This window comes from Balaenoptera ricei, chromosome 20 (assembly GCF_028023285.1).
Source record: "Balaenoptera ricei isolate mBalRic1 chromosome 20, mBalRic1.hap2, whole genome shotgun sequence".
In the NCBI taxonomy this organism is placed as follows: Eukaryota; Metazoa; Chordata; class Mammalia; order Artiodactyla; family Balaenopteridae; genus Balaenoptera; species Balaenoptera ricei.
The window spans coordinates 22,191,169-22,215,684 of NC_082658.1; the positions used below are offsets into that span (position 1 = coordinate 22,191,169).

Sequence of the window (24,516 nt, forward strand, 5' to 3'; positions counted from 1 at the left end):
CTTCAAAAATGTCAAGGAGGGCTTCCCTGGTGGCACAGCGGTTGGGAATCCGCCTGCCAATGCAGGGGACACGCGTTCTAGCCCTGGTCCGGGAGGATCCCACATGCCGCAGAGCAACTAAGCACGTGCACCACAGCTGCTGAGCCTGCGTTCTGGAGCCCGCGAGCCAAAACTACTGAAGCCCGCACACCTAGAGCCCATGCTCCGCAACGGGAGGCCACCGCAATGAGAAGCCCGTGCACCGCAATGAGACGGGGCCCCCGCTCGCCGCAGCTGGAGAGGGCCCACGCCCAGCAACAAGGACCCAACTCAGCCAAAAATAAATAAAATTATTTTTTTTTAAATGTCAAGGAGGCTTTACCGTGAATCAGTGGTTCCCAGGCTGCAGCCCCTTAACTAATATTGAAGTGCTTAAGCAACATTCAATACACCAACCATAAATCAGCAATGAGCTGTTCAGACTTACAACAGCACAGATTCAGTATCAACTCACCGTGGTAAGGCTGTTTATACCACACTGACCAGACGCTCTAAATAGCAGTAAACCCAAAGGCATGTATGTGGCAGTGGGGTGGTGACCGGGTGCTGGGGTGTAAAGGTATGTGTGTTTCAGGAGAAAGGAGAATGCCTCAAAACTAAGGAAACACTGCAAAACCACCTGTACGTGTTCCACCATAGGTGCAAGCCCTCTGCACCACATTCAATAGTTCAATGTTCTTTCAATCCAGGGCACAACTCCTGCCACTCTCACCAAGCTCCTCTGTGTTCCACCCCAAACCTGGCTAACAAAGTGAACAATACACATACCATCAGTTCGTAAAGTCACAGGGAAGCACTAGGAGCCCACAAGTGCATAAAGCCTGGGGTTTGTTCCAGCTCTGCCACTGTGGGACTTGTTTATTCTAAACAAGTCACTTAGCCCTGGTGGAACCCACTCACCTTCTGTAAAATGAGTGGTTTTCAAATTACAATCAAAGAAACTTCTCAGAGACTTCAGGGAAGAGGTAGGGATGAGATCTGTAAGAGACTGAGAGGGCAGGGCTCCGAGGCCCCCTCTCTCTGCCCAAATGTTTTACATATTAGCCTCACTTAAAATGGCATCTAAACAAAGACTTCTAAAACAAAACTGGAGCTTCTGAAAACCAGCTAATTCAATCTCATCTCCAGATTTAACCACCCCAGGACCAAGCTAACATGTATACTAACATTTACAGAGTACCTTCTAAGTATTAAGCATTTTAAATATCTTATTTAACCCTTCACATCAGTTCTAGGAGACGAGCATTAGTTTCATGTTTACAGGTGGGGAAACTAAAGCTTGGACAAATAAAATGACTTATCCGCAGTCACAAAGTGAGGAAATGGAAGTGTGAGAATTTGAAGCCAACTATTTATGTCTCCAAAGCATTTGTTCTTCCTTCCACACTGCATGTCTTTCCCACCATACTAACTCCACCTCTTGAATTGCTCAAAGTTCCCCCACATCATTTCATGGACTAAAACCAAAGAGTCAGAAGTGCTTCCTACCAGAAGCAGCTGGTACCCACTGTCTCCCATTCACAGGCCTAGAGACCAATGGGGAGAAAGTGATGACGTGGGACACGTGACACAGAGCTCCGTTCCAGGATTGCCATTTCCCATTAATCACGTTCACTTCTTTAATCGCATCTCTCAGGTTTTCTAGACCTTGCAAGGGCGCCTCTCTTCTCCCTCTTTTATCTTCTCCAGAAGTCTACATTTTCATGCGGACTAAATCAAAGGCTTGGTACTTTAAATCAAGTTCTGGCCAATGGCAGGTGATATGAAAGTATACTTCTCAGTCTTCTCTTGTTTTTCCTCCCAACAGTCCTGTAACAAATGGTCTCATGTATGTACCCACCCCCTTTATTTCCTCTACTCCACTTACATGCAGCTCCCAACCCTGGATCCCCCTTTTTTTTTTTTTTAAAGTCATGTTCCTTGCTTTTTTTTTTTTTTTTTTTTTAATTTTATTTATTTATTTATTTTTGGCTGTGCTGGGTCTTCGTTTCTGTGCGAGGGCTTTCTCTAGTTGCTGCAAGCGGGGGCCACTCTTCATCGCGGTGCGCGGGCCTCTCACTTTCGCGGCCTCTCTTGTTGCAGAGCACAGGCTCCAGACGCGCAGGCTCAGTAGTTGTGGCTCACGGACCCAGTTGCTCCGCGGCATGTGGGATCCTCCCAGACCAGGGCTCGAACCCGTGTCCCCTGCACTGGCAGGCAGATTCTCAACCACTGCGCCACCAGGGAAGCCCCCCCTTCTTAACTTATATACCTGGCACTGTATTTCTGGATGAGTTCTCAGGGGTAGAAGGAGAGAGGGTGAAGAGTAGGAAGCAGAGAGTTTAAAGGGAAAGGTCAAACCAAACACACACCTCCTCAGACCCCTCCCTCTGGGGCCTCTAAAGCACGCACAAACCCGAGACATGAGTGATGGTTAAAAAAATTTGGGTTTTATTGTTTTTGCTAAACAATACTAAAAAAAAAAAATCTCATTTTGAAGGCAGGGCTTGAATTATTTAATTTTGATCCATTTATTTAATTAAAAAAAAAAGGAAGGGGAAAGAGATCATGGCCAAAGCAATAGTAGTTAACCCCCACCCCACCCCCAAAGCTCTAGCCAGTCACATGAGCATCACCCACCTCCCACGCCACGGTGCCTGATATTCAGATGGTGGCACACTCTACCCGCTGGACCGCCTTGCAGGCACAGAGGCAATGGGTGCCAGTTTAACTCTCAGCAGGTTAGTCAAACCAGACAAACTGGTGGGCTGAAGTCCAGAAATTCTTCCCAGGTTTTCTGCCCATTGGCTGAGCACATACAAACTGTTATAAGCTTGTAAAACTTAAGGGGGGGTAGGGAAGGGCATAAGAGCAGGAGGTTGGCAGAAGAGAAATGACAGGTCACCCAAGCTTTCTCCTGGGCTAGTGGCTCTGGATACAGACTTAAAGAGAGGTCGGAATAGGTAGACTCCAGGTTTCTCGTGAGAGAAAACCATCCTTCGAGAAGGAGCTGAGATGTGCCGTGCAAAATAGTTCTTCCTGCAGAGGGCACAGGAGAAAGGGCAGTGGACGCTCCCATCTAGCAGACAGGAGAGTGGTGAGGAAGTTCTTCTAGTACCGTGAAGTAAGACAAAGGCAGAGGGAGAATCCTGAGGTTTTTGCCAAATGTGAGACTGGTACACATACAGTTAAAGACTAAAAAGCTACCAGGAACCCTCAAAGCCAGATCCCATCTGCATACACTGGCTCTACAAAGTGCTGCAGGAGATTCTTGCTGTGAACTAAGTCAAGTTAGTTGCCTGGCTATGGGTGGTGGGGAGGACAATACACTTTTACTTTCAGAGGGATGAGGTGGGAAGAGTGGCCATGATCTAGTAAAAAGACCTGCAAGAAGCAGAAAATATTTAGAGAACATTTTAATATATATTTTCATATATATATTTAAAGTTAAGAAAAATAAAACTAATTCAAGCCATGCCCTGTGCAAAAAAAGAAAAAAAAAAAAAAAAAGAAAAATTTAAAGTGAGACCTCTGTCTGCTGCTCTAGTCTCAACTTAAGTATCACAGTCAGCTTGTTACTTTTATTTTGGAAGAGAAGATGTAAAAGTTTCTTTCAATCACTCAGAAGGCAAGTGTAGCCACTTATAAAAACAGAATGGCAGAGACAGACTGGGAAAGGAAAGTCAGAGGTGAAAGGGCAGAGAAGGAAAGGAATTTTCAAAAATAAAATTAACAAGGTGACTGTTCCAGAAGGGGGCTGTGAAAAGGACATGGTGGACCAAAGTCTGTTAGTCAAGTAATGATTCAACTTTTAAATTATTCTCTTGTTCTTTTCTGTTGGGTGTTTTGTTTGTTCAAGTCTAAGATTTGGAAATGCTGACCCTTTGTTGACAAGAGCCAACAGGAAATATAGAATCCCTTCCCTCCCCCGGCCTGCCTCCGCTGAAGCCACCACCATCGCCTCCTTGGCTGGATGCTGGAAGAGTCCTCTGTATGTGTGGACTCAGGATGACAGGGCAGCCTCCTTCTGTGGTTGCTGGGCTTGTGAACGCTGCAGTATCTTTTGGCTTTCCACGTCTCTAAAATGTTTTTCAACCTGAAAGAGACCAGTCAGCCTAGATCAGAAAAAGAGATGGGCACACAAGGCCTCCCAAACAGTTCACTCTAGGCTTCAACAGCCCATCCTGGCTGTCTAGCTCGTGGATTATTCAGCACCTTTGCCCTTGCTGTCTGCTGGCCTTCCCAACAAGATAGCTGGGGGGTCCTCTTGTTTCAGCCACAATTTTTTGCAGCTTCAGCTAAGACTGTCTAAAAGAAGGGGAATCTATAAAGTAAAGCAAGAAGGGAGATTATTATGACCCAAACTCCCTCTCCCCTCCTCACACAAGTGCAGAATGAAAAGCTGGTGGGGAATTACAGTCTTAAAACTTTTTACATCCACAATGTTGGTCTCTCAATGCTCAGTTTGTTTTTACAAATGCTGCAACTCAATCTAGAAAGTCAGATGACACATGAAGGGTCACAGACTCCAACAGCCACTGAGGTATACCAACCAGCCCTTCCCGAGAAGAACCCAGCCTGGGTTCAGACGCAATATCATGGAATGGTCTGGATAATTCCAAAAAGCCACACTGCAGAGGACATGGGGTTGACCACTCGCTTTATTCTGCACTGCCCAGTGGTTCCACCCCCCAAGAGTGTCCAAGCCATGGCTGCAGAGCACCATGGTGCAGGGAGGCAGGGTGATCAGGCAGGGCTGCTTGCAGGCTGGCTGTGTCAAAAGGGGCAGGGACTGCGGCGTAATGTCTTGCCCTCAGGCTGGAGGGAAGAAGGCTGAGGAATCATCCTCTCCCTAAGGTTTCACGGCTCCTTTACTTACTATTTTGCGTACATGGCTCAGTGCACTCCCCTCTTTGCCTTTACAGTTTTCCACTTGATATGGGGGTGTAATAACAACTTCTTCCATGACTACGATGTTTTTTTCTTGCCATTTACAGTCTTTAATGCTGGAAGGAGAAGAGAGCAGGTGAAAGTTACCTCTTGCGGGGCATCCCACACCTCCTGCCTGATGAATAAATAACTCCAGAGAGCTAACCCCAAGTTCCTAGCTCACCACTCAGCCAATAACTGGTTGCCATCAGCCCATAGGGAGAAGTAGCCAAGAAACATTTCCTGGGCACCACTGGCTAGGAAAAGCAATGAAACCAATGCACACTTATTCCAAGGATGGTCCAGAAGAGTTACTCTGAAGCATTAGGGACCTGAAAAACCACAGAAAACTTGGTGGCAGCCTCAGAAGTCCAAACTAATTTGACTTACAAATAAACAGCTAGGCTCAGGCCACTAGATTCAATTTAAATAGCAGCCTAGGGCAGGGGTTGGCAAATTTTTTCTATAAAGGGTCGGACAGCAAGTATTTCTGGCTTTGCAAGCCATACAATCTCTGTCACAACTACTCTGCTGCTGTACCTCAAAAGCAGTCACAGATAATACATAAACAAATGAGTAGATCTGGCCCACTGCCTGTAGTTTGCCAACCTTTGGCCTAGGGGGAAATGGTACCTTTAAAAAGACAGAACAAACTCCCCAACTTATTGCAATCTGTACTCTGCTCCCCACCAGCCGAAATGATAGCTGCTCCTCAAACTGGCCCTTCTCAATTATCAGACAGCTGGGTAACTTGCCAGACTGGGAAAATCCAACCCAGTTCACACTTGGGGGAACCTAGGGCAGCTGCCACTGCTAAGAGAGTTCCTTCACATACCTGTAAATGCTTAGATACTCACACCATGGCCTCAAACAGCTCTGATGCCAGCTACCATCTGTGCACCAGACTCAGGTGGTTAAATAGGGTAACAGAAGGCAGCAGGAGGAAGGGGGAGTGTCAAATGTTTCAGTTTTTCAGCAGCTAGGGAAGCTAGCGGAGAGTCAAATGACTTCTGCTGTGACAAAATGTCTTTTATGAGGTGGTAATAAGGTGGCCTTCTGCTCTCCCTAACTCCTTATGTTCACCCCAATATATAATTGGGAAGAGGGAGACAGATATAACTTTCCCTTAATAAAACTGCATCAGCTTTTAGAGAAAAGTACAAGATCAAAATAATAAAAGAGAAAGAAATCACTAGTTCTAAATTATGGAATACTAGGTCTGGAAGGGACCCTTAGGGATACTCTAATCCAAAACTAAGTTCTACAGATGAAGAAAATGAAGCCCAGAGCAGACAACTTGTTGGAGATTACACCATTCTACCATACAGAAAGGCAACAAGCACCGCATCCCTGGAAGCCGAGGTACTGCCAACACACTAACCAGCTTCCCTTGTGACATTCATAAACACAACTACCCCAAAATCAGCCACCAGACAGCACAGCCAGGCAGCATCACCCCCGGGGCAAGGGACCCCTATGCTCCCCCCAACTCACGTCTTGTGTATGGTCTGGAAGAGCTGCTGGCCCTCTAGGGAGACACCAGCGCTGATTGCATAGGCCTGGCTCAGCTTCTCCTCCTTCTCTGTCCGTGCTTTGCTGGCAAGCTAGGGTGGGGGAAAGGAAAGAGACTCAGAAAAGCATTCACCTTCATCCTTCCTTCAGGACCTAAGTTGAGGAAAAGATGCCGGAAAAGACTGATTTGGGTAGATTCAGTTTTCTGAGATCAAAAGTGAAACAAACAAAAACACACACAATATACCTCAACAGTTACTGCTATTCCTGGCAAACATCCATTCCTTCCAGTACTTACTGAATGCCTACCATGTGCCAGACATTCACTGTACTAAGCTAGAGATACAGCACAGAAGGGGGCAGGGGAGACTGACTATAAACAAAAACAAACAAGATAACTTCAGACAGGGCTAAGTGCTAGGAAAAAAATAGAGTAGGGCAAGGTTACAGAGTATGACTTGGGGGCGGGGGGGGGGCCTACCTGATGGAAAGTGGTGGTCAGAGATAAAAGGTAATGCATACATTTCTACGAAAGGAAAGAATTAAGAATTTTTATCAGCTACTGCGCTAGAGCCTCAGGTTTAGAAATAAATGTCTACCACACCTTCAAAGACCAGGATTTGAAGTTCTAAAGACTCAACAATTCTAGTACCATTATCTGTACTCACATGGGGAGCCAGGACTCCAGGAAACCTAACCATGGATACTGTCCACCTTCGACTTGGGCTATAGCTACCATGCTCTTTAAAAAAAGGAATGGTCTGCATTCTACCTCATGTCTGTTCCTTAACTGCCCTCTAGTGGAACAACCATAAACTGATCAAGAATTGTAGTAAAGTCTAGTAGGTCTACTCAAATCTAGTAAATCGCTCCCAGCAGGGGTGGGTATCCTGTCTATCCCTACTGCCCCTCTAATACATTTCTGGTCCCCACCCCACACTATTGGTTGCTAGACTACAGAAGTACAAATTCGAGTGGAAGACAAAACAAATACACTGATGGTTTACACAAAAGGCAGATAATGCATCTGAAAGTCAAACAAATGACTTGGAGATTTTCAGATCCATGAACAAGAACATATACTTAGTATACTGATGCTGCAGCATACTAAAGACATATGCACAAACATACACATGAGAACACCCAACCTGTCCCCAAATACCAGCTCCTTAAATGCAAAGAGAGATCATACCTCCAGCACATTCCCAAAGTACCTAGATGCTTGGAATTCTTAAACATTCATATTCTGCTTTAACAGTGACCTTTCAAACCATAAGCCAAACATAGTTCTACAGGAGGAAAAATAAGCAAAGTGTCTAATTGTTGGTAAAATGAAGCACTTTATTAAGTGTGGGTTTGACTATGAAGAAGAGAAAAGGAGGCCTTCAATCAGGTTAGGGTAACTGGGGAGCCTCAACTGCCTCTGAGTTTCAAAGACTGAGGGAGGAGGGGGTATGAGCACAGCTCATACATGCTGTCACTTTGGACTCCCTAGGTAAAAGAGGGAAGAAAGGCCAAAACTCTGCAGTGATTTAAAGCCAGAGCTCCCTTTTCACTTGGTCCCCAGGACATGGAGAGAGACAAATACAGCAGCAGTAAATAAATGATCTTTCAAGCCAGATCCTGCCATTCTGGCCCCACCAGGCTACAACTTTACAGAGAAGGAAATGCACAGGGCTGACAGCATTCCCCTGAGCACTGGCAATCCCAACTGCAGCAAGGAAGCCTCGTGGCTTGAAAGCACTCAGTTTCTATGGAATGAGAACTGCTAGGGGTGTATTTTAAGCAGCAACAAGCAAAGCTTACTTGGTCACCAAGAAAACCCTAGTAACAAGGAGTTTCCTTGAGTCTCACTTTCCAAACAATCCTGAAGAAAATCTGAAGTCTCCAAGGAAAGAAAGGAAAACTGGAGGGAAGCAGAGCTCCCTTGGATTAACCAAGCTCCTGCAGAGCTCCTGAGAAGTGGCTAGTGGTCAGGGAGATGTTTACCCCATGAGCAGGCAGAAGGGTCTTACTTTGAGGTCTTTTTAAAAATATTTATCCCTGAAGACCAAAAACATCTCCCAACGTTGGGTCAGACAAAGCTGCTTCTATAAAGCTTGTGTTGCCTAGATAGTAACAGCACCCATTCAGGAAGACAAGAGTTGGCTCAGGAAAAGCAGGCATCCATGAAGAATATTTAAGAATGGAACTGACAAATTAAGCTGGGGTTGGGGAGGGGCGGGAAAGCTGGAAGAAGAACCACTTTTGAATTTTTGCCAGAGGCAGAGTAAAATGGATATAAATCTCAGCCACAAGTGATTTGTTTAGACAGCCTGAGTAAAATCAACACAATGGTTATAGAACAATGATTTCAAAATACACCCTAGTCACTCCCACCCCCGGCCTCCGCCAAATACCTGTTGTACAATCTCTTCTAAAGGGTCTGAAAGCAAAGGAGAATGGACTAGATGACTCTCCATCTCAACCCATAGTGCAGACTGATCCCAAATGCTAAATGATACAAGGGAGAGCCTTGGAAAAGTCAGCAGAAATCAGTGTAAGCTGACTATTTCAATTTGCCCCAATATCCTCAACTACTCTACCTGTACCTGCAATTGTGCTTTGGGGATTTGGATTCACAGCAAACCCTGAAGCCTCCAGCTACCAGTTTATGAACTGTATTTTCATGGCAATCTGAAAATGCTTAAACCTAATATTCAGCTACAGAGATCTGCTTTCACTAAGAAGCTGTATAAATGGGGTAAATTTCTCCCACAGAGAACTGCATCAATTAGGCATGAGGAAGATTACCTTCACAAAAAGAATCTAGAAATGTTTCTTCTCAAAACTGGGGTGAGAAGGGAAGGGAGATTACCCTGCTCTTTTCACACATGTTCCTGAAAACCCATGACAAATGTGGATAAGCCTCCTTTTGTAAAGCAAGTGACTATCACTCTACCCTCAAGTTAGCTGTAGCTCTACATTTCCCCACATCATATTTTTGTAAACTAATGCATATCTATAAATGGTCCAGTTACTCCAAGTTAATAAGTTTATGGTTACTGTCAAATCGCCAGAGAAAACCAATAAAAGCTGTCCCCAACAGAGAAGGTGTAGGGTGTGCCTTTTAGGCTTCAGAGGGTCAGCAGGACTGCAGTTTTTAAATTGAGTAACTATCACCATACTACATTCATTTTTAGTACAAGCATGCTAACTGCTGGCCTCTCTTCCAATCAAAACTGAAGCACTAACTGGGTTAGAATCATAAAGAATGTTAAAGGCACCAACTTTAAGAATACACTGGGTTCAGGCAAACTGAGAAGCACAAACCTACAAATACATGTTACTAATGTACACGTGGCCTAATTGAAATAACTGCACAAGACAGCCTGCATTTATCTACCTCTCCTTTTATTTTGCGCAATTCCCAGTGAAAACATTCATTCCTTGTCTACTAACCAGTTCTTCCTCTCTTGGCCATTCTATATATAGCAACTTGATGTGGGCAACAAAGAAAAGCGCATGAACTTGACTCCAAAGCACGTCAATATTAAAAGGCTTCTAGTCACGCCTGCTGCTGGGTAACCCTCGAGTGAGTGCATCAGTGAACAGCGACAACACATCTCTCCTCCTGCACTCAGTGACATGGAGAAGAGGAAGCAGCCACAACAACATAATCCAAGCATCTTGTTATAACCTCATCTTGTTACTTGGTCACCAGCTGGGCCATCTTATTTCCACATACCCAGACCAGGAAAGCACAGGTGCTGTGGGGAATCCAGAGGGATTCCTACTGCAAGTATTTAACAGGCTGTGACAGCTGATCCAACAAGGGAAGCAAAGTCCAGAGAGGAACCTGCTGGATGTGACCTACTGACTCCACTGAGCCACTCTTGGTTTGTCTTCCCTCTGTATTCGGGCCTTCCAACCAGCTGCCCTCACAGAGGGGTTAGGAAGCACTGCAGCTGCTGCCCAGAACTGGCAGTGCTGCCTGCAAGGCCTGATGGAGGCTGAGGGATGGCAGACCAAAGCAGCCAAGAACCACTGTCATCTTAAGGGCCCACGCTTGCTCCTGCTGTTTCAATTCTGGGGCGCACTTCTGGAAAGCCCTCATTCTTGGCTAGCAACAAGCAGGCTCAAAAATATTTCTTCTGGGGCTTCCCTGGTGGTGCAGTGGTTAAGAATTCGTCTGCCAATGCAGGAGACGTGGGTTCGAGCCCTGGTCCAGGAAGATCCCACATGCCGCGGAGCCACTAAGCCCGTGCGTCACAACTACCGAGCCTGTGCTCTAGAGCCCGTGAGCCACAGCTACTGAACCCGCATGCCTAGAACCCATGCTCCACAACAAGCGGAGCCACTGCAGTGAGAAGCCCATGCACAGCAACGAGGAGTGGCCCCCGCTCACTGCAACTAGAGAAAGCCCGCGCACAGCAGCGAACACCCAACGCAGCCAAAAATAAATACATAATATAAATAAATTTTTTAAAAAGTAACCTGAGATGAATAATATGAAAACCTCAAAATAACCCAAATATTCATCAATATGAGATTCATTAAATAAAGTTATTTTAAAATATATATATATATTTCTTCCAACTATCAATATCCCCAAGTCTTCCTGCTCCCTGGCTGAAAGTTCCTGTCTGAAAGTTTCTAATAAAATACTGCTCTTTACAACCTCAGATAGCTGGGAACTCAAATAGAGAACCCTGCTTGAAGTCATGTCCCAGAATACATAACAATGAACCAAAACACTGAATCAAGCAGGGGAACAGTAGAGTCCCAGGGGCCTGGCAGTGAACACTAAAATCCTAAGAGCTAATTTGTTGAGTGAGAAATTACTCCACGCAGTGCACGGAGCTACACGCTTTACATGTATTCAATGTTTAATCTTCCCAACAATTCTGTGAAATAGGGACTAAAATTACTCCAACTTAACAGATGGACTTGCCCAAGTTTACCAAGTCACAAGTGGGAGAGTCTGGATTTGAACCCAAACAGTCTGACCCCAGAGCTTGCATTCTGAACTTTGCACTATACTCAAATAGTTCCACCTAAGAGAAATAAGAGAAATGTTGAAAATACACTTATAAATTTGAATGTAAAAGAAAATGTTTTATAAAAGAGAAAACATTTTAAGCCTCAGCTGCCATCGTCTCTTTTTATCAGTGAATTCTGACATTTCCATCAATGTCCTCTGTACAGAACACAATTGTCTGCCTTTTAGTGAAGGGCCTCTGTTTTCTGAAAAGGGTCCCAGTCTCACCCTAAACCTCAAGGACATCCTTTCTTTCTTTGGTTGAAGGTAATTCACAGGAATGCTTTTAAGAAAACAGATCCTGTGTGAGAAAGCATTTCAGGCCAATAATAATGGGTATTCCCTGAACCCATCATTTTCGGATGTGCCAAGACTAGAGAAGCTAAGTCAAGCAAGTCTTCTGCACTAGAAAGTTAAGGTACATTGAGAGCGTTGAGCTATGATGAAAAACACCATGCAGCAATTAAACTCCAATAAAGATGTTTAAAAAAAAAAAAAAGGAAAAACACCCTTGCAAATCCAGGGGCCACAGTGCCACCTCAGTCTCCAGGCTCTGACCATCATATTGCTGTCGTACAATACAGGCCAGCCTCAAGTCAGTCAGTACACGCTATAAGCAAAGTTTTATACTTCACCTGGCTTAGAACAAAAACTAGTTGCCAGCAAAGTCAATAGTTTTTCTTAGTTATTTGTAATTATGTCAACAAACACTATTCATAGCTACAAAAGACAGCTAAACCTCCTGGACACCAACAGAGTAATTTCCTAGTCCCAAGACCCTGACACCAGCACTGCTGTGGAACCTCCACAGGACTCTGCCAGGAAAAAAAACTGGCGCAGATATAAACTGAAATTTGACCTCAGCAACTTATCTGTGAGAGTATACGCTCAAATTAGCCATCTCACACACGGCCGTGAGGATTAAGGGAAATAACATGGGTGAAAGCACTAGGTGAGTTGTAAAGCACTGTACAAATATTAGCTGTTAACATTATTATTATAACATCATTATTATTAGCACAGAGAAGGTGGCTTGTGGGTTATTTCAAAAAAATTCATATAATCCAACCTTCCTTTAGCCAATGAGCTCAGGGCTCTCTCTCTCTTCTGCTTTCTCTAAGAGCTGCTAGAGAGGCTATAAATCCTTAACAGAATAACTTCCAAAATATAACTGGAATAGTAAGTTGGAAAATGCACTTTATGTGCCAAAATGGGGGCTTTGTTTATAGAATAAAGAGTTGATTTTATTCAGAGATAGTGAAAGAACCATGTGCTGTCATTTCCTGGGCTCTGAAGAGGGCAGAAAAAGAAAAGTAAAAAAGAAAAGCCACCCCCTTGCCCCCCCACCACCACAAACAAAAGAGATTCCAGCTCAAACCCCTACCTACCACTCACTAGCTGCATGAATCTGAGCAAGATGCATAACCTCTCCTGAGCCTTAGTCCATTCATGGGGGCCCATCCTAAAGGGTTGTTATTGGAGTTCAGTAAGATATACATCTAACACCAATACTGGCACTTAACTAGTCCCTTCCCTCATTTCTAAGAACTGCCACCAGTTTAGCTCACTGACAGAACAGCAAAAGTTTTTAAATTGCAAAGATGGACAAACTGAAATCAATCCAAATCAGCTTGATTCCATTTAACTTCCCTCCCTTTACCAAATGAATTGTGATTTGTTCTTCAAGACCCTACTCCACTGTTACATCTGAGAAGGCTTTCCTAAAATGTTCACTACTCTAAGCCAAGGATTGGCAAACTACAGCCTGTGGGCCAAATTCAGACAACCACCTGTTTTAGTTAAGTTTTATTGGAACGACCATGACCATTTGTTTACATATCACCCACGGCTGCTTTTGCGGCAAAGGCAAAGTTGATAGTTGTGACAGAGAATGTATAGCCCACAAAGCCTAAGATATTTACTATTGGGCCCTTTACAGAAAAGGTTTGCTGCCCCCCTGCAAGAAGTTAAATGCTGCTGTCCCTCACCACTCCCAAACATGAGATTTTTGAGGACAAAAGCAGTATCTTAATCATCCTGACATTCCCAGCACCAGGAAGGGAGGGGGAGAGAGAGGGAAGTCAGATCAAAGGAAAAGAAACCTTGACTATTAGAGATTCACAGACCAGTTCCCAATGGTTAAGTGGCTAACACACAGTCATACAACAATTCATTAGCAGCCCAGCTGTGAAAAGAACCCAGCTCTTCAAACTCCTCACATTCTACCATACTATACTGTTAGCTTTTGGCATGGTATATAGATCCTTTAACTTTCCAGTTCATGTACAATTTGCTTCACTCTCCAGGGTAGTTTCTGGTATTTATCTAAGCTAGCCTTAAATTCCAATGCTAGAACTTGACTGCACCACTTGTTTTTTTCTTCCCCCCCCCCCCAAGCCTAATCTCTGCCAGGAAAACTAAACCAGTTAGAATGCCCCTTTCTCAACACTGTAAGAGATACTACCACTGAGCTATCAGTAAAGTGCTTATTTTGAATCGTCTCTGTGTCAAAGAGATAGAATGCAGAGGTGGCTGCAACAACACACCTATGGCACATCTCTGCCAGTCACTTGGGCCGAGCAATCTGTCTTTTCACGTAGACGATTCTCCCCACACCCCTGTGATGTCAGGAAAGCCCCCTTCAGAACCAAACTCTTGACCTGAGGAGGGCTCCACCAAGTCAGCGGGCTGCCATGCTCTATAGCCTGAAGTGAGTCATGAGCCCTAGCCTGGAACGCTGCACCCCCTACTATGGTTATCAGGTTGACCCCAATGTTTGAATGCCACCAAATGTGACCTCTTTCAAAGGTTAGTGATTTTTAAAATGGCAGTCAATCACTCTACCTCTCTGATTTCATCTCACACCACTCACTACTTACTGTGTCCCTGTTACTCAGCAATGATGGGTTCTTCCTCTTCACCCCACACTTGCTTGCATCTTCATGACACTTCTGTGAGGAAGCAGCTGTCTGCTCAGAGTCAGGTGCAAAACTTGCTGGTGGACTCTAACCTGGGACTGTGGCCTTGACAACACATTCTAATCAAGTGAGCCAGTAGGTTACATGCAGCTTCTAGAAGCCAGAAAAATTTTATCTGACAAAAAAGTCTTGCCTTTCCTAGACAAGTTATTTCCCTTCCACTTTCATAATATGAACACATTCTACCTTTTACTAATATATACATACCTAAACATAGGGTGGCCAAGTCATCTGATCCTACTTGGTGATAACTCCATACCTCAACACGTTAGGGTCAAGATATGGTCAAGGTCTCAGCGAACAGGATAGGTCCATGAACACAGGCCACAATGCAGTAGCTACCAACGACCCCAGGAATTTACTCATACTTGAGGATTATCCCTCACATCAACAGAAAGCCGTAAGGTTATGCTAAATCTTAGCTTTCAAGCTGGTTAGAACTCAAAACAAAAACCAAGCCAGGGCTTCCCTGGTGGCACAGTGGTTAAGAATCTGCCTGCCAATGCAGGGGACATGGGTTCGAGTTCTGGTCTGGGAAGATTCCACATGCTGCGGAGCAACTAAGCCCGTGCGCTGCAACTACTGAGCCTGCGCTCTAGAGCCCGTGTTCCGGCAACAAGAGAAGAGACCACAATGAGAAGCCCGCGCACCGCAAGGAAGAGTAGCCCCCGCTCACCACAACTAGAGAAAGCCCGTGCACAGCAACAAAGACCCAATGCAGCCAATCAATCAATAAAATAAATAAATTAAAAAAAAAACACCAAGTCAATTCTTCCCTGTGTGACATCATACCTAAAGGTAAGCAATGACGACAGTTCCTTTCAAAAGTGAACTTTGTGAACAGGCCCTTCCACTCCCAGACCAATCTCCCAAGTATCATTTTTATCCAAAGGCAGCCAACTCATTCTTCATTACCAGGTGCTGATGAAATGCTCTTTGAATCTCTTCTTCCTGGTTCTTCTTCCATTTAATCACTCACTGCTGGTTAGTAAGGTACAAATGGGTAATAAATACTCAAAACAGGCTGATCAATCAGTGGTTTGGTAAGGGAGGTCGATGCCTTATCTGTGGAGTTCACTTTTCCATGCTTTGTCCCTTTTCCTGCCTCCTGCACAACATACGAGCATCTCCTCCAGAAAGTCTTCTCCAAATCAGCAAAGTGAGAAGGAGACTTACATGTCATTCAATGCACTGGAGGCATTTATCCAAACAAATGAATACATAACACTTGCCTTGGCTGTCTCAGTGAGTTTTTTCCTAAGAGTGTCAGGAATTGAAAGCACAACCTCTTAGGTTCTGTGACTGCTCACGCTAACCTCCAGTACTCAGGCAAGTGTTCACTTAATTATGCCACTTGATAACACTGTCCTGGAAATTCACATTAATTCTGGTCACAACAAGAGGTATCCAATATAATTTTGATTTTCCCCAGTCTTGGGTTGGCAAGTTCTGATATCTGAGTGAATGTCAGATCTAGTATCAGGAAAGACTGACATAAGAACAGTGCCAATGTTCTTGGCTGCTTCCCTTTGTCATACTGCCCCTCTCCCCCCATCCTGCTGCTACACCATAATTCAAGGAACATCAATTGGTTGCACATAGCTAATGCGGGAGAATAGGACTAACATCTGCCAACTCTGGTCAACTTGACCTAATCCTCCAAACAACTCTATGAGATAGGTACTAACATGATCCCATCTCTATGGTGAGAAAGCTGATGCTCAGCAAGGTTAAGAGGCAGAGAAGTGACTTTAAAGACTTATCCACTTGGTTCCAGTGTTCTTTCTACTAGACCATTCTGCTCCTGACCACACAACACAGATGTTTCTCTTTACTCAGAAATATTACTTAGGATTATAGATATCTGCATACTCATTTCATGTCACCAACCTACTCTATAAGTTCCTTGGGTAAGCGCACACAGAAGCAGAAAAAACATGGGACTTTGCCATCAAAACATCAGACCTGACTTCAAATTCCAGCTCAATCACTTACTAGTCGAATGACCTTAAGCTACTGACTCATCCTCTCTGAGACTCAGTTTACTTTTCTGTAAGATGGTGATGGTACCCACATCATAAGAACTATTGTTAGGATTAAACGAGATGTCTACCGATTACTAGTTCAGAGGGTGGCATGTAAAAATATTAGTTCCCACACTACTTGCCATATAACCTAGAACAAGTCACTTAAACTGATAAGCCTATCTTCCCATCTCTTAAACTAAAAGGAAAAGAATACACTCTAAAGATCACAAAGCATGGTTTTGAGAATGAACCGAGATGTGTCAAAGCTCTTTGTAAACTGTAAAGCCCTAGAAAAATGTAAGGTATGGTCCCCAACAGAGCTAACCACAATGCCTTGCACAAAATAATTTTCAGTAAATGTTTGATAAATGCTACATAAAAGAGAACTCTGTTAATACTGACATGTCCCAAATCATCTGAGAGCACTACTAACTCATGGGCAATCTTTAACCCCAGAGAACAAAATGTGGAGTCAATTCAAAGGAACTTGTTAAGAAACACTTTACTTCACCCTACCGTGCAGACCCTGGGCTCTCATCCTCATGCAATATTTAAACCTTCCTCGTGACAGAAAACTAATAAGCCACATGGTGAATAACCTGAACCTCACTTATGATTGGCTTTGGTGTGCTTTTGTACTTTTACAGTCAGGAAATTCAAAACAATTTTACAGCGTACAATGTTACTGTGGAGAAGATAAAATGACATTCAAAACTTCTACCTTCTGCGACCCCACTGTCCTCTTCCAAGCTTCCTCTTACATCCCACTGCTGTGGACAGACATAGGACATCTTAGCCTGCAGTGAAAGTGCCAACCAAAAGCAAAACAAGCTCATCTCCAAGAACTGCTAGTTCATACCATCTCTAGTTGGGCTGGAATTAAATATTTCCTTTAAAAGGCCTTCTATTCCATTTCCTGCTGGGTCGGAGTAAATATCCGGTTTATATCAACAGGTTTAATTAAACAGAGCACTTACTATGTCAGCAAGATGAGCCATCATGTGATGTTATCTTGCACTGGAAGTGGAGTACACAGGTAGTGCTCCCTAGACTGCAAGTATCAACAGTTTTCTTCCAGGAATTTCAAGGCACTTTAGTTCCCTTCTAAAACGCTTAAACAATCCTCCATCCTAAAAAGAACTCAAGCTCATGCTCTTAAATGAGATGAACTTTTCATGTCATTCAAGCAACATGTAGTTGCCCAGATTAGCTGTTTTCAGTAACAGTAAGAGCCCTCGGGAAGAATCACAAAGCATCCTCAAAGGTTGGTTTCAAGGGAAAACCAATATAGCTTATTCATAAACAACTCTACGAATGAAGAATGAATAAATGAAACCCAAAGATAGCCCTCCAACCTAATTTTAGTCTTCAGTTTCTGACTCCTTTTTCAAGACTTGGCAAGCAGGCCACAAAGTAAGAAAAGTAAAGATTTCTGGTATTCCACAACCTATTACTTCCGGCTGCTTTCTTGAAAGAGTGGGTAAACAACTAGTTTACAATAATGCTAGTAGACAACTGACCAGCAGAAAGCAAAACCCTAAAGGCAAAGATAATCCGCAAACTAATAACAAAGAATTGCTTCTCAACAGCTCCCACTTAACAGTCCCACCCACACCACTCCAGCCCCTCTCAGATAAATGGTGGCACTTGGTGGTCATAAGAGCAGAATCCTGTATCTTTTAAATTTGACAAAATCATCCCTATTTCAGATCATCTTTCCTCGACTACTCACTAAAGGTTGCTGACAAACTTCTCATACCCTACAAACACTAAAGGATAACTTAGAGCCCTTTTCACCCTCAACATACCAGGCATAAACTATTTTATTTGAAACTTTTAAAATCTCTTCTGGGGACTTCCCTGGTGGCACAGTGGTTAAGAATCCGCCTGCCAATGCAGGGGACACGGGTTCAAGCCCTGGTCCGGGAAGATCCCACATGCCGCGGAGCCACTAAGCCCGTGCTCCACAACTACTGAGCCTGCGCTCTGGAGCCCGCAAGCCACAACTACTGAGCCCGCGTGCACAACTACTGAAGCCTGCGTGCCTAGAGCCTGTGCTCCACAACAAGAGAAGCCACCGCAACAAGAAGCCCGCGCACCGCAATGAAGAGTAGCCCCCGTTCACCACAACTAGAGAAAGCCCGCAGGCAGCAACGAAGACCCAACGCAGCCAAAAATAAAATAAATAAATAATCTCTTCTGCTAACAGAAGATCATCCAAAGACGACCTATACTTTAATAGGAGGACTGAGCCACTGTTCCAAAAATCTGTAAGTCTAAGAATGGGACATTCTGTACACAACAGGCTTTAATATGAATCCCAAGACCCTTCTGAATCTGTCCTCAGACATCAGTAAAAAAAAAAGTGTGGCACTTCCCTGGAATCTAGAAAGAAGGGAACTCCAGATCTGAGGTAACTGCATTCTGCCAGCCTCAGTCACTCTCCTTTGTTTCAGCTGCCTGAGTGTCTCCCTGCTTTGCTGAATTGTAGCAAACACACTACATTCCCAAGAGAGGCAAGAGAATATACATTATTACAATACTCTTATAAAGGGAAAAAAACTTCCACCACACTAATTCAAGAGACTTAAGGAAAGGCAACAGTTATGAAAACTGAAGGCCTAACTTATTCATTCAACAAGTACTTACGAAGCACCTACTCTGCGCAAGGCTCTGTATATTTAGTGATGAACAAAACAGGTATAGTTCCTATCCCCACAAAACAAATTTTGGTTAGATAGAAAAGTAAACAAATGATATACAATTATAATTACAAAAAAGCTATGAAGAGGGTAACCTTAAGTCGCAATTTGCCCAAGACACACCAATCTATACTTGTCTCGGTGTAAAACAAAAGCACCCCCCCCCCTTTACTCTCGAAAATGTCCCAGATTGGACTATAAATGATATGTCACCTTATCTCTGAAGGCTAAGGTACTGTAAGAGAGAATAATGGGGGCAAATCACTTTAGCCTGAGTGATCAGAGAAGACTTCTTGAAAGAGGTGCCATTAAACTGAGTCCTGATGGATAAGGCTCCAGTCATTCTGAAAGGGTGTTCCAAGTACAGGGCACAGCAAAGGCTACAACAGGGCTTGGGGCATTACTATTATTGATCAACATGAACTTTGGCTAACAGAACTAAAGAATCAGGAAAGTTATTTGAGGGTTCCCAGAGACCAATCTGTACATCCAAGATTAAAATATCCTAAAACTCTAATTTTGTTAGACCTCAAAATTCAAACATAAAGACAAAAACAAAGCTCTAAGGCAGTGGTTTTCAAATTTTTGTAGGTCATTAATCCCTCTGAGAATCTAAAAAAGTATTCCAAATCTTCACCCAGGAAACATATATTCTCATATGCACACATACACAATTTCAGGAGGTTCAGAAGCAACACCCCTACCCAACCCTCCCAACACTGGAAGTTCACACATGGACTGCAGGTTGCGGGGGGGGGGGGGGGGGGCGGGGAAGCCCTCTTTCACAAAGGACAAAAGCCAGCTCTCAACTCTATTTCTCTATTTGGTCATTAAGACATTTCTTAAAATCTTCTGAAGATACCCAGGAATAAAGAGAAAAGTTAAACTGATATATTTTTTTAAAAATATATCAAAACAAGCAATTGTAAATCACTGAAAAAAATGAAAAACAAACAATGGACAATGTATGTACCACCAAGAGTCAAAGAGACTCCAATTTCCCATCATTTTGGAGAACCAGAACTGCCCTCAAGTCCTTACCTTACTAACATTGAGTGAAGCTAGGGGAGGAGGGGTTTCTGTTCGGTCATTAATTATTTCCACTTCTGAAACATACTGTAAGTTTATGAGCAAGATGTCTGCGTGGTTGGGCTTTCCACTGGAAGAGGGACATTCTGGTGAAAAAATAAAGTTAAGGAAAATAGGGGCAAGCAGAGAACTGACACATCCCAAAGGGGCATGGAAAACACAATTCACCCAAGGCTTGTGTAAAAGGTGTGCCACAAGCAAGAGAGGGAGCCTCACAAGAATCACATCTCTCCTCAGGAAATCTCTGCCTGTCACTTTCCTGCCGCACAACCCCATAACCAAAAGATCTCAAGCTTTTCAAAGCCAAACACAATCCAAAATTGGAAGCCTCAACAGTGTTTCTGTCACCTTCTCTTTACCGGTTTTATGAAGAGGCTTAATACAGTTTTAATGCCATTATGTATACTGTTTGTCTTGAACCTAATAAACCACACTGAAGAGCAAGTACTTCCTGTTCTTGGTATAATACTCCCTATATCCGAACAGTGCTCTTTTCTCTTTTTCAGATTTGAGATTTCCCATTTCGCACAGGAGGAAACTACAGCACTGGAAAGGAAGCTCACTCAAGGTGACCCAGCTAGCTAACCCATTCATTCATTCATTCTTTCATTGACTCACTCACTCATTCTCCAACCATTTCTCAAAAGCATACTGTATGTCAATTAAAGGTAGAGTAATTCTTCATTCCGAAATCCTTCCAACTAAACCACTAATGGAAAAGGTCTTACTTGGTCCAGGTATGAAGTCTTGTGTTTAAAAAACAAAAACAAAAATTAAAAAAAACCCGCAACTGTTCTTGCTGTAATTAGTTTCAAAGGACATCTTCCTAAGCTACAAATCCACAACCAGTAGTTAAATGAATTAAAATACTTGCCAGTCAAAGGCAGCAGCAGACTCAGTAGGAAACTTCCTTTTGAAAGGTGCCATAAGAGATTGCTCTTAAAAAAAAAAAAAAATCCAAATAAACCCACCTGTGGCTCAAATAAAAGGGGAAGGGGTGGCACATTTATTACAACCAGGTAGTATTCTGTTTCCACGACTGAGTTTCCTGGAGTAATTCAGAAATCACTTCCACCCCAAAGAAAGAGACCACCTTTTCCATTCTGTTAAACACTGACACATTCAAAAGGGAAGGCTACTGCTATGGAGAAGTCAGGACTCCATGTGCTGGGCTGACAAGAGAAGACAGTTTACTCTTTCACCTGTAACCCACACATCCATACATAAACCCCTGAAAAACGTGGTCCTCTCTCTCTAGACCAGGTTTCCAATACAAACATCCCCAAAACAGCAACTTCCAAATCACTGAGAAGCCGAAAATTCAGCACTCCCTGCCCCCAGCGGCACCACGCATACACAAGCACCAGCAAAACAAGCCCCTATCCCCAGTTCTGCTACAAACTCTGTCCTGCAGTTACTCTCCCCCCAAACAGGAGAGGCCCATTTGGTCACCACCCCACCGCCCTTTCTTGGACCAAATCCCATCAGTGGACAACCCCTCCTGAACTCCATACCCTTGTCCCACTCACTAGCAGTTCCTTACTCTACACACCCCCTCCCCACATGATTTTACCCGTCCCCCTCCCATCCGGGCTCCAATCATCAGCCCCCTCCCACGACCACCCCTCTCCGGATTACTGTGTCCCCTCTCCTAGCGTTCTCCCCGAAAAGCCATCCGCGTGTCAAGCCCCCCTCCACCCACCCACCCTCGTTCGGGGCCCAGCTCCCACAACGGGTGGGAGACAAGGGTCCCCAAGGCCGACCGAGGGACCCACGAGAGGGGGAGGGGAGCTCAGGGCCGTGCGCATGCGCTCCGGGCGCCGCGGTAGCCGGTCGCCCCTAGGCCCGGAGAGGGCCCCAGCCACCGCCGTCGTCCCCCGCCCCCCCACCGCCGCACATACACGCCGGCCCGGCCTCGGGCTCCGCGCAGGGAAGGATACTTAAAGCCAGCATCTTGGACTGGTAGTCGAAGGCTACCACCTCGCCCTGCAGCCGCTGCTCCTGGCACGTCCGGCACGACACCTGGCTCCCAACGCTGAAGTACTCGCCCGGAGGAGCCGCCATCTTGGGAGAGCAGCCGCGGCCGGCGGCGGCGGCGGCAGCAGCAGCGGGCGAAAGCCGGGCCCCCAGTGAGCGCCGCGCCGCGACGCACGGGGCGTGCCGACGTCACACGCCAGGGCGTGGCCTGGACTGGGTGGGGCGGGAGCCTAGGTGGATGAGGAGGAAAGAGGAAATAAAGAGGAATGTGAATAATTACGTTGGTGCGGCTACGCCCGGTTTGTAACAAGCTTGCAAGGTCCATTTTAGAAGTTACAGATAAATGACCTATGTCGAATGAAAAGGGGAGGGAGGAGGGAACTGCAGTCTTCATTACGTGCACACCTTGACACAAGAGCTTGATGAATGAACTCTGTATTTTACAAATGAGGAATCCAAGGCCCAGAAGACTTAACTAAACTTGCTCAAAACGATTACACCTAACTACAAAGTGGTAGTGGAAAGAACATTGGCTGTAGAGTTAGCTAAAACGGAATTGGAATTCCACTGAGTTATATGACCTTGAGCAAATTACTAAGCCTGATTCTTTTCTTTATTCCTTTTGTATTATCACTGTTGAGCATCCAGCAACCCTTTGATGTAGGAATCAATATCCTCATTTTACAGAGGAAGAAACTAAGTCTTAGACTAAACTTTGTCCCGGGTCGCACAACTAGCAAGGATTCGGTCTACCTGTTTCCAAAGACGATGCTATTTACTGCTATGCTATATTACATAATACCTCACAGAGTAGTTAGGAGGAGCGGGAGATAATGAGATAATGTGTACAAATGCATGGCATATAGTAGATCCTTAATAAATGGTAGTTCCTCCGTGATCACCCATCACTGTTGGAACTCAAGATGCTTCCCCATCTCCCATCTTGCCCTCTCCTCTAGAAAACCGGGCAAAGAGCCAGAATGAGGAGCAATGGTGTTGACAAAGGGAGCCTTGGGGTAGGAGTTTTGGGCCCCCCATTAATGACTATCTAATATACGAAACAGTTTTCTTAACATGTAAGTACGATGCAGATGCATTTTCAAGCCCTACCATCACCAGTTGCCATCCCTAACCCACCTAACCTTCCACTAAAGAAATTCTAGAGCCTCATGTATGAGTAAGGACAGGCAAAGAGAGGGAGGCAAAGGGCCAGTCCTGGCACTACTTAACCTGAACAAATTTCAAAAGTGTTTCCTTGCCTTGCAAGAGACATCAACTTCCTAAAGTTGGGCCCATATTAGTACAATCATTGTAATAGAAATAAACATACTGCTCCCTCATACTTGGGTTTTTCCAGAGAACTTTCACGTCTACCCCATAACAAGTCATACGTAACTGCCACTCCACCTTTTATATAACATGGTGATTATAGGTGCTCATAAATGACTGCCAGGCACTGTTAGGAAAAACTTCCTGGAAGAAGTGGAAAAATCTGAGACCTGAAAGACAAGCAGGGAAAGAGTAGCCATGTTCTAAGCAGAGGTAACTGCAGACGTCAGGACCCCTGAAAGGAGAGAGCTTGGTGATTTCAGGGAGCATAAAGTAGCTCAGAAATATCATGAAACAGAATGTGGGACTGGGCTGGTAAAGGTTGTCTTGGCTAGAGGCCAAGCAAACTTTCAAAGACTAAGAAAATTTAGGCTTTTTCCTTGGGGCAATTGAAAAACATTTAGCGAGGGAGCGAAATGAGATTTGTATCCAGCTTCCTTTCCCCACACCTTTTTAATTAGTGAAATTAATCTCTTTCCAAGAAGAACCCAAATTTACATTCTCATTTTCACCCCTCAAAAACTCTCCAAGAACAAAGTTGCTTGAGCTAGGAAGGAACCACTTCACCAGTCTCCTCCCACCTCACCTCTGCCTCTAGGCAAGACCTCACCTAGAATAGCTGAGATTTCTATTTTCTGTGTGTTCCTCCAAAGGATTATTCCAATTTTTGTCGTGGGTGTGTGCCTCTCCTCTTCCTTTACCAACCCAGCTACTATCTCATGGTTTATCTGCCCAGCGGGGTTCTGGAAGGCTAGATGACAAGATGACGAAAGGAGAGGGGCAAGGCGAGCACAGAACTGGGAGGAAGGGTGATTTAGACTGTGCTATGCGTAACAACTCTCAAGCCGTTAGGGATGACCCCTCAAAATCAAGAGGCTGATCTGTCAGCCTCCAAATCAACAGCAGACGAATTCAAGCAGGAGAGTCTTGGGCTG

The 24,516-nt window shown here is 44.5% G+C and overlaps 1 protein-coding gene across 1 annotated transcript; it reads right to left on the reverse strand.

The window, feature by feature from the left end:
- Window positions 1–2,446: 2,446 nt before the first annotated feature.
- LSM12 (LSM12 homolog) lies at window positions 2,447–22,415 on the reverse strand. Its single transcript, XM_059908185.1, has 5 exons — window positions 22,216–22,415; window positions 20,228–20,361; window positions 6,442–6,551; window positions 4,898–5,024; window positions 2,447–4,114 (listed from the first exon to the last, which is right to left on the reverse strand). The coding sequence occupies exons 1-5, from the start codon at window positions 22,337–22,339 to the stop codon at window positions 4,022–4,024; spliced, it is 588 nt and encodes a 195-aa protein (XP_059764168.1). The 5' UTR covers window positions 22,340–22,415; the 3' UTR covers window positions 2,447–4,021.
- Window positions 22,416–24,516: the final 2,101 nt, after the last annotated feature.